Raw genomic sequence first — 13,753 nt, 5'->3', positions numbered from 1 at the left:
GTAGCAGAAAAATGGCCGCCTAAGTCTTAGGGTATAAAAATAAGTAGCCTAAGAACTATGGCCTAAAGGGCATAGAGTGACCTACTAATTTCGTCTCTTATGCTTCCAGCGGTCAATTTTTCTGATACCCTGAGGCAAGCTCAACTGACCCGGTCAATTTTTGGCTCTGCCATTTGCCAATTGTCAACTTTTTCATCCCTGCACTTCTTCCCCATGCTTTTTTTTTGTTCGCCCCTCCATCACCTCATTCTCATTACTCGACGTCAGCATTCGTTTTCGTAGCCGCCGCAGGCTTAAATTGACATGGAACATTCAACATCGCACGCAATTGACTGACTTTCATGAATAGATCAAAATACAGCAAGAAATACCCAATTTTCTAGAACGTTTCCTTGAAGCTCTTCTGTCCTATATCACAGAAGTAAAAATGCAGCTTCATAACTTTGCTGAGTCCATAACCGAATGCCCGAGCCGAAGATCCGAGCATCACCAGCACCCCACTCAATTACGATGAGGCTATGGAAACGTCTTTTCTAGTTCTCAGCCTTATTTTCAATCATCAAGAACCAGTATCATCAATCACACAACAAAATTCATACTAACATCGTTAACTTTTATTACTCAAAATTTTATGAATCGTGCAAAGTAGCACAATATGATAGTTTAATACCCCGCTAGTAATGACGTAGCCTGCATTTATCCCTGGTCACTGAAGGCCTTGTTCGTGCTTGATGTTCCCAGCCTCATCGCTTCCCGTTATTCCATCGCTTGTCATCCTCGCCGCTTAGGAGTTCTGGGAAATCGTGGACTCAAGAGCCAGAACAATGGCAGTTCGAGCAGGAATATAGATGTGGGTCCAGTTCTTTCTGTTGTTCCATTCCATAGGTGTGGTGAAGAATCGAGTGTTCTCGTCAATGCGATTGTGGCCTCCGACATCTCCGTTGTCAGTGTTAAGAACCACACGGTATGTTCCTGGAACTTCAATTCCAATACGGTAGTCGCTGAAGCTGTTGGTAGGGTGGAAGTTGAAGACGAAAACCAAACCAGCTCGCTCGAACACGATAACCTTGTCACCCTCATGCTTCAGTGAGATGTACGCCTGAGGTGCAGCCAACCAGCCGTACTTGGCCTCGGTTTGGTTCATCAAGCGGTCAAAGTGGTCAAGGAACTTGTATCGGAGCAGAGGATCATCTGTGAGGTTAAGCTGTCGTCGAGCGTACCAGAAAGAGTTATTGTTGCCCTCTCGAGGGAAGTCGAGCCATTCAGGGTGACCGAACTCGTTACCCTCAAAGTTAAGATATCCCTCTCCTCCAAGTCCGTGTGTCACCAGACGGATCATCTTGTGGAGGGCCATACCGCGATCAACAACAGGAGTCAAGGGCGAGAGAGTCGACATGTTGGTGTACATCTCAGCATCACAGAGATGCATCATGAGCGTTTTATCTCCCACAAGGCTGTACTAATGTTAGTGACTTATTTCTTGCTAGTTGGTTTCAAACAAACTTACGCCTGGTCATGACTCTCAGCATAAGCGATGGTCTTCTCGCCATGGCGGCGGTTGGTCAGAGTATGGCAAATGCTGGCAATGTCCCATTCATCATCCTTGACCTCCTTCAGGATCTTGATCCACATGTCAGGAATTGCCATGGCAAGGCGGTAGTCAAAGCCAATACCTCCAAGCGACAGTGGCAAGCAAAGAGCCGGCATTCCTGATACATCTTCGGCAATTGTGATAATTTCAGGGTAAAGCTGATGCAGCATCTCGTTTGCCAGCATCATGTAAACGACAGCCTCCTCGTCAACATCGGGACCAAAGTACTCATGGTAGCCACCCGAGAAGCCTGTGCCCATGCCGTGGTGGACATAAAGCATACTGGTAACACCATCGAATCGGAATCCGTCGAACTGGTATTCGTCCATCCAGAATCGCAGATTGCTTAGCAGAAACCTCATCACCTCGTGATGTCCGTAGTTGAACAGTCGGCTGTCCCACTGGTCATGTCGGCCCTTACCGCCACCATGGAAGTACTGGTGATCGGTACCGTCGAACTCGTTGAGACCATCGAGGACGTTCTTGGAAGCGTGACTGTGGACAACATCGAGTAGCATGGTGATTCCCATGCCATGAGCGGTATCGATGAGCTCCTTGAGATCCTCAGGAGTTCCATATCGACTGCTAGCTGCGAAGAAGTTGTTGATTTGATATCCGAAGCTGGCATAGTACGCATGTTCCATAACAGCCATCAATTGAATCACATTGTAGCCAAGGCCCTTGATGCGAGGGAGCATGTTCTTGGTAAACTCCTTGTAAGTAGCGACCCGCTGGTCGGGGCTGGAAATGCCAACGTGTGCTTCGTATACACGAGCACTGGCAGGCTTCTTTGGTCGAGAGTTCTTGAACTTGTAGGTCTCGGAAGCTGGAGGATTCCAGAAACGGGCATCGTATGCGGGAGATACGGACAAGTCCTGTGTCACGTACTTGATCCAAGCAGGAAGTCGATCTACATGCTCACCACCGGGCAAGTCAAGAGAAATCTGGTATATAGTTAGGCATGGTAGATTGGCATTGAGAATAATCCACGACGAACCTTGAGCTTGGAGTTGTGAGGAATAGCAGTTTGACCATTTTGGGCAGGGATCGTAATCTCAAAGACACCAAAATCATTCTTCTTCATGGGGTGAGCGCCACGGTTCCAGCCATCTGGTAGTAGTGTTAGCACATGCAGAGGCAATTGAGTTTGGAAACTTACTAAAGTCGCCGATCAGGTACGCCGCAGTAGCATTGGGTGCCCATTCGCGGTACACAATGTTGTTGTTGGCATCGACGTTGAATCCGAACTTTTCAGCACCCTATAGACATATGCATGAGTATTGCGACTAGATGGGTGTTGAGATTTTGAACTTACCCTGCTGAATTTCTCAAGGCTACCTTCGGTGTCATTGATAGTCTTGATCCAATCTTGGGTTTTCGAGTATCGTCTCTTCAGAGCTCCGCTAAAGGGCTCCAGCCAAGGATCGAGCTTGACAACACCTGGAGTTCATTGTGAGCAGAGCGTTCTTGGCTATCAGATCATCACATGTCAGGCCACTTACCTGTGCCATCATTGGGAATATCGCCAGCAGCACCATTTGTCTGGTTTGGATCCAAGGAATTGGACGAATTCTCAACGATTGCAGCCATTTTTTTTTCTTTAGCCAACAATAAATAGAACGCGTATGTAGAAGGGAGATGTCGAGGGTGAAGGTGGGCGGGGTAGGTAGGTTTATACTGGGTAGTAGGTGTTGTTGTTTCAGAGCTCCATACAATTGTTGAGCTTATAGTGAGACACAGTTGAGAAAGGCATGCATTCGATAAAACAGTGCAAGAGAAGAGGTATTAAAGAGTTTTTCAAGGTGAAATGAGGACTTTAAAATGAGATGAAGAATTAGAAAATTGTGGCAACCACAGTAGAATTACGATATCTGAGACCTTGTAACCTCCTATCTAGCTCACTCGCTAACCTGCATCTTTCGGATTGCCCGCGCAGAGCTTTATCGATAAGTTGGGATGACGTCGCAGATGAGTGGATTTACGTCCCAACGGCTGGGGTATGTGTCTGCACGCTGTCCTCGAAGTGGAAGTCATCACCCTTTCGAATGCCTGTAAATGTCGGCATATGGTTGAGGTGAGTGTAGGAGCGGGCCCAACATAAGAAAAAGTACACTCAGCATATTGCCACTTCCTATAAAAGACCTCAATGAGGTCGCGCGAGAATCATTGTGCAGCTTTGACCTTGACGGGTCCCGCCCACACAGCAAATGGTTCGTGCTGAGGGGAGGCCGGGGCCCCATGCCAGCTTCTTTAGCGGGCCGGAAGGGAGCCTAGGCCTTTCAGTGGCTGCCTACCCTGTCAAGCTTGTCGCTATATGGGTAGGTAGCCTACTGCCCGGGTAGCAGAAAAAATGGCCGCCGAAGTCTTAGGGTATAAAAATAAGTAGCCTAAGAACTATACCCTAAAAAGCATAAAGTGTCTTACTATTTTCGTCTCTTATGCTTCCAGCGGTTAATATTTCTGATATCCCAAGGGTAGTATCGCATCAGCTGGTGCTAAGGCGAGAGATCCTCAACTTTTAAGTGTCCGCGCCGATAGCGGACCAGGGAGTTACCTATCGCGGCGACGGAAGGGTCCCGGGATGTATTAAGTACGTGTATCACAACCTCCAATCTGCACACGCGCTTGCTGTTTGCGATCCTATCAATTAAGCTACTTTCGCGATCGGCTTCCTCATTGTCTTGTCTATGCTCGCCTCTGTGCCATCCACACGATAGGCTCAGAGGCTCTTCCCATAACGCGACCGCATTGAGCTGCGTTAACCGACTCCCCCGCATCCTGTCATCGTTGGCCCAGGCGCAGGCCACCGCGGTCGATCATCGTCTGACGCTTCCCAATCTTCTTATTATGAACATTGAATATACATCGTGATGGCGCCCTTTTCTAGGGTATTTCCTATGGCTCGCTGTAACCTTTGCCACGTTTCGCGCTCCATCGTTCGGCCAGTACCTCCCTTGATTCCACGGGTATCTTTCCATTATACGTCGTTACGACGACAACATCGATATATATCCACGTCCCTACCACCTTTGAGAAGAAACAACGACTTTAATTCTGGCTTTAGTAGTAGCTATGATCCATCAGGCGACTCGGGGCGTGGTCCTATGTTTAGCAAGACCAACTTCGGCGTACCACAATTCTATCCACGCGACCTCAAGAAACGAGTAGACGATTACGTTGTTGGCCAAGACAAGGCTAAGAAGACAATATGCGCGGCAATATTCAATCACTATCAAAACCTGCGCCGAAGACATCAACATGACCATGAAGACCGAAATAGGCGTGATAAGATGATGCGCCAGAGGTTTGCGAGGGACAGGGAGCTGCATCAGAAACGCCGTGAGATGCACCCAGTTGAAGGTCAGCGTGCACATGGTTCTGTTCCTGAGCGCTACGCTGCTGATACCATTGAAGATGAATTCCCAGGACACAATGAGTCGGTCCGCGGGCTCCATGATAGTCACGAATTCGATGATGACCCTATGGATCATCTTTATGTCACTGAGGATATAACAGTCCCCGAGCACGTCAAAATCGACAAAAGCAATCTCCTTCTGATCGGACCGACCGGTGTCGGCAAGACCTATATCCTGGAGTATGTACCCATTCCTCAGGGTATCAGAAAAATTGACCTCTGGAAGCATAAGAGACGAAATTAGTAGATCACTTTATGCCCCTTAGGCTAAAGTTCTTAGACTACTTATTTTTGGACCCTAAGATTTATGAGGCTATCTTTTCTGCTACCTAGTAGCGACAAATCATTGACAGTTTCCTAGGACACTAAGCAAGAAGATAAACGTGCCTTTCTCTATTTGCGACTGCAACTCCTTTACACAGGCCGGATACATAGGCCAAGACGTCGAGACATGCATTGAACGACTCCTCATTGAGGCAAATTATGATATTAAAGCAACAGAGTATGGCATCGTTGTACTAGACGAATTTGACAAGATCGCGAGGCGCGAGACGACAACCGGCCGGGATGTTGGGGGCGAAGGTGTCCAGCAGGCTTTACTGAAGCTCGTCGAGGGAACAAAGGTCACAATCAATGTCAAGGACAACCGCTCGTCACGATCCACGCCGCCTATCACAACAAACTACAATGCGTCTGGTTCTTCATCGACGCCCCAGGCAACTCCCCCGGGCGGCAAGGTTGACCAGTATACTATTGATACCAAGAACATCCTCTTTGTGTTTTGTGGTGCCTTTGTCGGCCTGGATAAGGCTGTGCTCAGGAGAATTGCTAAACCAACTATGGGCTTTGGTGGAGAGCTCCGGGGCCGCTCATCCATGTCTGGAAACAAGCAGACCTTACCGGCGGAAACATATACACATCTACCTCACCACAATCCTCAATCAGCTTCCTCATTCACGCCTTTGGATCTTACCACGCCGGCTGATCTGCAGAGTTTCGGTTTCATTCCAGAGCTAATTGGGCGGCTGCACAACATCTGTGCTCTTAGTCCATTATCCAAGGAAGATCTTTTCCGCATCTTGACCGAACCTCGAAACAGCCTTGTTGCCCAATACACAGCACTTTTCGAAACATACCCGTCGCGGCTATTCTTTACAGAGAAAGCATTGTATGCCATTGCTGAGCGAGCTGCAGCTTCAGAGACAGGAGCAAGAGGCCTGAAGATGGAGATGGAACGAGTCTTAGCAGAGCCTATGTTCGACGCCCCTATGCCCTACGTGCTTATCACAGAAGCATGCGTCAAAGGCACTGACAAGGCAGGTTACTGGGGCAAGGACGGTCGATTTGAGGTAGACAGGAGAATGCAGGCGGAAGAGATGCATCCTGCAAAGGCAAATCCGGATAGTGCTTTTGAGAGGTACCGAGAGGCTGGACAGAGTGGTGGCTAAATGTTTATTTTTACTAGGTATATTACATTACACTGCACTGGAAACAAAGACCTCAGGGTATCAGAAAAATTGACGGCAGGAAGCATAAAAGATGAAATTAGTAGGTCACTTTATGCTCCTTAGACTACTTATTTTTATACCCTAAGACTCAGGACGCTATTTTTTCTGTTACGTACTAGAGAGGCTCGGTGGAGCTATGCAAAGACTCGGCAAGAGATAAAGACTCTACTAAGGCAACTATTAGGCGCGAAACGCTTTACAGCCATTGTTATAGGAAGTCAGGGGGATGGTATCCTGCTTCTACTTATTATTGAAAGGGTTGAGGAGTACTGGGAGAGAATTGGCTTTATTGAGACTGGCATTATCTATAGAAAAATAACAAAAGACGAAGGATATACTAGGAAAACGTTAATTCTTCGTGTTTGTTATTCCTTCTAATTTTCTTTTACCGTTCTTTTTATGTAGATCGAGTTTGGCGGGAAGCAGTACTATATAGTTCCTTTTCAACGATTAGCACAACAAGGTTAATGACGGTTGAGTTAAGGTAAGGATTCCCTGACAGTTGAAAGACGGGTTAAAGTTAAACTTGATTTACCTACTCCGTACAAGAGAAATGATTGGCTTTTGAGTCTGGGGTTGATAACTGTCCCCAGATTGTCGCCAAGATTTCAATACCTAGATTGGCAGATTAATTGTTTTAGCCAAGCACAATAACTAAGGGTCTTTACTAAGAATTAATCTTAGAGGGTTCTTAACTTTCTTTTCTCACAAGGCAGGTTTACGGAGTTACCGTTACAGTTACTCTGAACACTATACGACGAGGCTATGCAACCGCAATCGCTTCGCCACATTCACGCGCGGGGTCTGAGTTTACAAGCACAACGTCATCGGGCGTTTCCGTTGTCAAGTAGTGAAGGCGGCTTAAAAGAATACCGTACGACGTGACAAACGCCCGGTGATGCGCCTCAGGCTTTTAGTTAGGTGACCCAACAGGATCTCGTTTGTGAACCTCGTGGTCTGTTTTACTATGTGGCATGAAAGAGCTGTCGTCATCCGACTATACATACAGTAGGCAGATATCACTATTAACTTGATATTTCAACGCTTCTAGACTCGTTTGTCTCAATATCTCGCCAAGAAAGAACCCTCCGCTGCGCCACTATAACACTTCAGCCTTTAGTATACATATAATCCATCTTGGCACTATCCATAAGGCTGACTGATCTTCACTCTTCTATCTTCTTTTTACCCAACCACGGACAGCTTCTATTTCCCCTCTTTACCAGCCAACACCGAGTCAAACCCTCACTTTCAAATCAGTCCCATACACACCGTGGTTACAAAAATGTCAAAAGACTACTACGAATACGAAGAGTCCATCCGTCGCCGGCGTGATTTTTCTCCAGACAATTACTCTGGCGGTACCCCGAACCCCCAACAGCAAGGTCCTCCTCCTGGCATTCCTCCCTACGCTTCAACATCTCGTCTCGATGATCCGTACTATGGAGGCGCGCCTCCTCCAAGAGAGCGCATGACTCTTGAGCCTCCCGAGCAGCAGAACCGCCCACGCTCTGTCCCGCCCAACACCGCCATGGTCCGGCGCAACCGATCTCGCTCTCGTCCTCCTTCCGATGATGACGATTATGATGATAGACGCAGCTCGCAAAACCGTTCACCAAGTCCTATTACTCGCGCTCGCAATGTGGTTGATGATAACTTCTCACACTCTGCATCTGGTATAGGCGCCGGCCTTTTGGGCGCTGTTGTTGGCGGCCTCGTAGCTCGTGAAGCAACCGAGGCTGCGACTCGCCGCAAGCACAAATCCCGTGGCTACGATGATGATAATGAGGATCGCACTCGCCTCGTTTCTACCATTCTCGGCGCCGTGGCTGGCGGTCTTGGTGCCAATGCTCTTGCCAATCGTGTAGAGGATTCCAGAGAGCGTGATCGACGTCGCCAACAGGAGTGGGAGCGTGAGCGTAGCTATGTAAGAGAGGAAGAGATGCCTCGGTATGAGCGACGGAGATCCGGCGACCGGGGCCGGGATCAAGACCGAGAACGGGACCGGGACAGAGACGATGGCCGCGGGGGCCGTGAGCGCTACGACCGCAGCAGAGCGCTTGCGCAGAATGATGATGAAGACTATGACTTTGTTTATGATGATCCGCGATATGAAGACAAAGAACCCCGACAACGCAGGAGCGAAGATGGCTATCGATATCGCCAATGATTGCCTTCTCTTCACGATTTGCTGCTACTTTGTGTTGGCATGCTTCGAGAACAAGATACTTCAGAAGGGCTCTGCGTTATGCATTGGAATGAAATATTATCTCTGCTTGAAAGATATGTAATGAGGAATGAATAGGCGTCTTTTTTAGGTATATACTGTAAGGTACTTCTAATGTCAGACAATGCGTTACACATTTACACATACCTCGTCACACAGTGAACTGGAAGAATTGCAAAACAATTACAGTATTGTACAAGCTACCTTATTACGATTACAATTATCTTCCCTTTGGCCCGGGCATTCGGAACCCGTTCTTAAATCCTCGCATGAAACCAACATTATACCTTCAGAGCAATAATAGGTAAACAAAGAATTTGAAAGTAGAAGCACATTACTTCGCTCATTACCTCTCTCCTTGAACCGTCCATTGTCGCTCCTCACGAGACTGCTTGCCGTGGCCACCATTGCCTTCACGCTTATCCAGTTCCCGCTCAACAATCACTTTGAAGAACTGAGCAATCTCGGCAAGAGCAACCTGCTGTTCATCAGGAACACCGAGCATCTTGAAAATCGACTGAGCATCAACCAGCTGCTTCGCAATTACAGAGTCGGGCTGACAGAGAGTGCGGACGCCTATGGCTCTAGCGTTGACTTTCATGGCGTGCAAAAGTCCACCAATCTCGGTAGGATCAGCCTGGCGACGGCCATGGAAACGGAAATCGTCAATGTGTAGGTTAACCAGCTCGAGCTGTGTCTCGAGATCGTACCGGAAGCCAACGACCTTGGGACGACCCTTGCTATGCCACGCATCTGCCACTTTCTTGAGCTTGTCTGGCACAAGTCGGCCCTTGTCCAACTGCACCGCGATGTAATCGTTCAAAGCCGTGCTCAAGTTGAATTCAAGTTCGCAGTAGAGCAAGCTCTGCTCTCTTGCGTTCAACGAAATGGTGATATGAGATGGTGCACGAGGTCGAAGTACCGGCTGAGTTCGGCGAGAAGTATGAATTTCCGCCTAAGGACATGTTAGCTAGGGCAGTGAACTTGATACCGATCGACTTACCACATCCCTGGCCATCTTCTTGATACTATCCAGTATCCTCGTTTTCTTCTGAGGCGTCTTGTTCACATGTTCAACGACACCCCGATCAGTACGCTCCAGCCAACCATTGTCCCCGATCATCTCCTTTTCTCCCTTCTTCGCACTGGGATAGTCAGTTCCTCTGAAATAGAACTGCAGTGGGGAAAACAGAGGAGTGTTCTGAGAAACTTGATTGCCGTGGTTGTTCGCATGGACGGTTACGACCTGAGCAGTCGGCGAGTGCAACTCCATGGCTTGAGCCTTTCTCAACCCATCGGCCGAACTCTTGGAACGTCGGGGTCTGTTGACCAGGGTCGTCATACGGGTTTCTGATTCTCTGACCATAGACGGATCGTGACTCATGAGCCACTCCTTGTATGAATCATTTCCATTTCCATCTACTTTGGGTTGTGACCGAACGTGACTGAGATGGAGTGGAGAGGGACGAGCTGTAGGTTGAGTAGAATAGACCGAAGGAGAATCATCAAAGATTGGATCACGCTCAAAACGCCCCTCGCCAAGTGGAGAGACTTCACCTGGGATGTCCTCAATCTTGAATGATCGAGACAAAGCCCCGCTGCGGTGGGTAGTCTCGAGTTGCAATGGAGAAGGCGCATTTCGTTGTCGACGCTCTGCTATACTCGCCGAGAACATGTCTCTGGAAGAGTCTGAACGGTGACCAGGCATGATATCAGAAAATGTTGGAGAGTCTGCCACAAAACTGCCATCTCTTGCGAGCCACTTGTGTGAATCACGAGTTTGTGGGCTTCTCTGCTTCTTCTTTCGTGGTGTAGACCTTGGCGTCGCCATCACAGGCTTCTTCCTCGACTTTGTTGATTTGTTCGGACTGTTGTACACGTTCTGGCTAAACCTGCAGAAAACTTCAGATCAAAAGGACATTGAAGTTCATCAATGGTATACATACGCGTCTGTGATCTTGTCGACTTGACTTTCAGTCAGATTCATACGAATATGGAGCGGTTGTTTGACAAGGCGCTTGCTTGGGGATAGCGAACTTGCTCTTGACTCAAACCCGGGCGCGGTTCCAAGAAAGCCTGGCCTCAGAGGCGTCAATCTAGATGTTAGAGGATCAGAGTAGTGACCTCTAGTAGATTCGTCCTGTTGCATTGGATCCGAGTGGTCGATGACGGCAACCACTTGATGATGGTTGTCGAATGATATTAGACAAAGTAAACAACGAACGAGGAAATAAATAAACTACCGTTAGTTGCCCAGGGTGAGTCGAAAGTCGCTGTGGTGTAAGCCAGATGGAATAAAATATTTAGGAGTCGTCGTTGCCAGCTGGTGACAGGTGCCAGCTATGCAGCACTGCAAGTGCACAAGATAGCACCAGCCGTGTACTAAGACTTCTTCTTTACAATAATGACCCTAAGGAACATCATTTAATCACTAAGTCCTATGAGCTACTCAGTTATACGTAGTTCTGGAAAATTCAGTACATAACTCTATGTTCAGTTCTAACATTTCGACAGATCGACTGGTGAGCAGGCTGATACTACGGAACAGCGTGCTGAAAGACATCCTGAACAGTAATGTGGGATGATAAATTAAATTCTATAGAGGCGCAAACTCATATTAACCGGAGGGGGGGGAAGAAACCCTTGGGCAATCCAGTCTTCCTATTTTCCGTCATCGTCAATAATATCCTCCCATTCTTTATCATCATCATAGACGATGGGCTTGTTATCGGCGTCATTTCCCTCAAGCGTATCGTCACTGTCCATGGGATCATTGCACAAGGACAACCAGGAACGGAGCATCTGGTACCCCTTATTTGTATTGCGATATCAACTGGATATATAATTCAAGTGCTTCATTAATTCATATCACCTCCTCGAGTTTAACATACACATGTCCCAGCATAGCCAACATCATGAAGATTCAACATGAACTATACTTCCATCGGTAATCAATGCCACTATCGAACCAAAGCTGAGGCGTCAAGGGACCTTGAACCCTTCTTGCGTACACCAATTCCTTCGGCTGGTGGCATGTGGCCATTTCCATTGCAATGTCTTCCGCAACTGGGAGTTCTCTTATAAAAGGCGGCAACGGTTTGTTATCTGTGAACAAGCCGAATTTCCGTGCAAAGTTCGCGTTTGGTATTTCGCAATCTCTGACGGGTGTGTCCAGTCGCTGTTCCAACGTGTCATGAACCAATAAGGTTGGATAGTTATCTTGTTCCAATGCAGCTCGAGATATGCCGTTCGTTCCGTCGCCCTTTTCTGTCAGACGAAATCTGTGTATTATTTCAGTTATCTTCTCATATCCCATGAGCCTCAAACTTGACGAACGGCGATGATGCGTGGCATGCCCATTCTGCCCGGATAAGCTTTCTGCAGTTCCTCTTTTCGGTAGCTCCACTAGATCGATTGACTTTTCGCCTACAAGTCTCCCTTTATGTCCTATGTTCTCATTCCATTGCATTTCGTGAAACTCTCTGGCTTTGAGTTGTCTAAACGCCCGTGTACCTCCAAGGCGTGATGAGACGTACATGGTGTGTTCTATCATCCAAGTTTTCCGTATTCCAATACCACTTGGATACAAAGACGACCTCATTTTTGCGGGCGAATGATCGGAAAGCCGTGTGCGGTATCTTTGGGGGTGACCCTCTCTCCACTGCATCAATGTAGTGGTCGGAACGATGCTGGATGTAACGGTGTTCAGGTGCGGAATGTGAGGGAGCTCGAGGTCTGCCTGTATCTTGTGTTACAGGTAGCTCAAGTGTATCCAATGCAATCTGACTTACATGTCTGTTCAGATGATCGTGCCTCCAGCGCTGAAATGCTGCGCCTGGATCGTCTGAATAGTGACAATCAACTTCGATCATCTCGTAGAGCACACCTCCTGCAAGTCCAAGGAATTCGTCTCCAAGATGATCTCGCAACACCAGAAATACCTGGGTTTTGTCAGATAACAGTTTCCCTTAATTTGAGGCGGTCTAACAAGTCGGATACCGTCACGGTACTGGTAGTTGCGAGGGATGTGGGCACAGTATCGCGTGAGAACGTTACGGCATTCTGCCTAGTCGTTAGTCAGTGTTCCTGGTTTCATACTTTCTTGCACTCACTGTCTTCGTCAAAACTCTTTCTGATGCCGGTAGGGTGGTCTCTGGCGAGATAGGTAGAGCAAAACGACGAATAGTCCATTCTTGTACAACCAGGATCTGAGTCGTTGTTTTTTCGGAGTACAAAGAACAAAATTTGAACGAGCCCGGTGTCACGCGCGAGAACCGAATTCATGCCATGCCGCGTGCTTTTTATGTAAAAGATGAAGCTCCCAAAATCCTGCTTGGTGACTCGAATGTGATGAGGGTGGTTGCCTCATGATGCCCAGATATGAGCAGGTAGCAAACAACAATCGCGTTGTTTGGCAAGAGGTACTCGAATTGCGTTTGTTGGGAGAAGGTAGGTCCTGCATTGCGTGATGCAACTTCCATTTTCGAAGATGCGTCCTCAGTCTTTCCCGGCAGTGATTCAGGGTAGGCAGTCCTCAGGGTATTAGAAAGTTGACTGCTGGGCATAAAAGACAACATTAAGGTCACTTTATGTTCCTTAGAGTATAATTCTTAGACTACTTATTTCTATACCGTAAGACTTAGGATGCCATTTTTTCTACTATCCATTAGACAGCCTTGCATGCTTGATGTGAAGGCAGGTCGACCCAGACTTTCTGTGTAATGGAACATTTGAAGAAAACAATGTCCGGGAACAGACTTGCCTACTGGATACGGTTACGAAGCGTTCTTCTCACCGTATAATTATTTTCAACCGAACCCGTCAATTGATTGTCACACTCATTGAATCGCAGACCTTATAGCAAAACTCCGTATGAAATTAGATCTTCGGTATGCTGCCCGGCATTCGTGGGGCCCACCGTGTATCCACCCCGTGGTTGGTAATGCGACGCATGTTATTCATGCAGTTAAGATATGTTATGATCTGTTAGTGAGATACTAGGCGACACTATC

General features: G+C 47.6%; 5 protein-coding genes across 5 annotated transcripts; 2 read left to right on the top strand and 3 right to left on the bottom strand.

Moving 5' to 3' along the window:
* Nucleotides 1-784: 784 nt before the first annotated feature.
* On the bottom strand, nucleotides 785-3,181 carry EDB82DRAFT_525393 (glycoside hydrolase superfamily; the record flags this gene model as incomplete). Its single annotated transcript, XM_025736027.1, has 6 exons — nucleotides 785-1,454; nucleotides 1,508-2,535; nucleotides 2,589-2,701; nucleotides 2,751-2,850; nucleotides 2,907-3,031; nucleotides 3,094-3,181. The coding sequence occupies 6 exons, from the start codon at nucleotides 3,179-3,181 to the stop codon at nucleotides 785-787; spliced, it is 2,124 nt and encodes a 707-aa protein (XP_025586675.1).
* Nucleotides 3,182-4,010: 829 nt separating this feature from the next.
* On the top strand, nucleotides 4,011-6,620 carry EDB82DRAFT_501389 (P-loop containing nucleoside triphosphate hydrolase protein). Its single transcript, XM_025736026.2, has 2 exons — nucleotides 4,011-5,186; nucleotides 5,368-6,620. Exons 1-2 carry the CDS (start codon nucleotides 4,462-4,464, stop codon nucleotides 6,452-6,454), a joined length of 1,812 nt encoding a protein of 603 aa, XP_025586674.1. The 5' UTR covers nucleotides 4,011-4,461; the 3' UTR covers nucleotides 6,455-6,620.
* Nucleotides 6,621-7,356: 736 nt separating this feature from the next.
* On the top strand, nucleotides 7,357-8,884 carry EDB82DRAFT_501385 (uncharacterized protein). The gene has a single exon (XM_025736025.2). It carries the CDS (start codon nucleotides 7,800-7,802, stop codon nucleotides 8,682-8,684), a length of 885 nt encoding a protein of 294 aa, XP_025586673.1. The 5' UTR covers nucleotides 7,357-7,799; the 3' UTR covers nucleotides 8,685-8,884.
* On the bottom strand, nucleotides 8,690-11,162 carry EDB82DRAFT_556544 (uncharacterized protein; the record flags this gene model as incomplete). The annotated part of the gene is made up of 4 exons (XM_025736024.2): nucleotides 8,690-9,696; nucleotides 9,745-10,633; nucleotides 10,688-10,980; nucleotides 11,142-11,162. 4 exons carry the CDS (start codon nucleotides 11,160-11,162, stop codon nucleotides 9,088-9,090), a joined length of 1,812 nt encoding a protein of 603 aa, XP_025586672.2. The 3' UTR covers nucleotides 8,690-9,087.
* Nucleotides 11,163-11,495: 333 nt separating this feature from the next.
* On the bottom strand, nucleotides 11,496-13,275 carry EDB82DRAFT_501383 (uncharacterized protein). The gene is made up of 4 exons (XM_025736023.2): nucleotides 12,854-13,275; nucleotides 12,730-12,803; nucleotides 12,533-12,682; nucleotides 11,496-12,480 (listed from the first exon to the last, which is right to left on the bottom strand). The coding sequence occupies exons 1-4, from the start codon at nucleotides 13,023-13,025 to the stop codon at nucleotides 11,665-11,667; spliced, it is 1,212 nt and encodes a 403-aa protein (XP_025586671.2). The 5' UTR covers nucleotides 13,026-13,275; the 3' UTR covers nucleotides 11,496-11,664.
* Between the last annotated feature and the right edge of the window lie 478 nt (nucleotides 13,276-13,753).

This window comes from Fusarium venenatum (assembly GCF_020744135.1).
Source record: "Fusarium venenatum strain MPI-CAGE-CH-0201 chromosome Unknown EDB82scaffold_2, whole genome shotgun sequence".
NCBI classification, from domain to species: domain Eukaryota; kingdom Fungi; phylum Ascomycota; class Sordariomycetes; order Hypocreales; family Nectriaceae; genus Fusarium; species Fusarium venenatum.
Note: the sequence above shows the minus strand (reverse complement) of the source record. Positions and strands in the feature narration are given on the sequence as shown.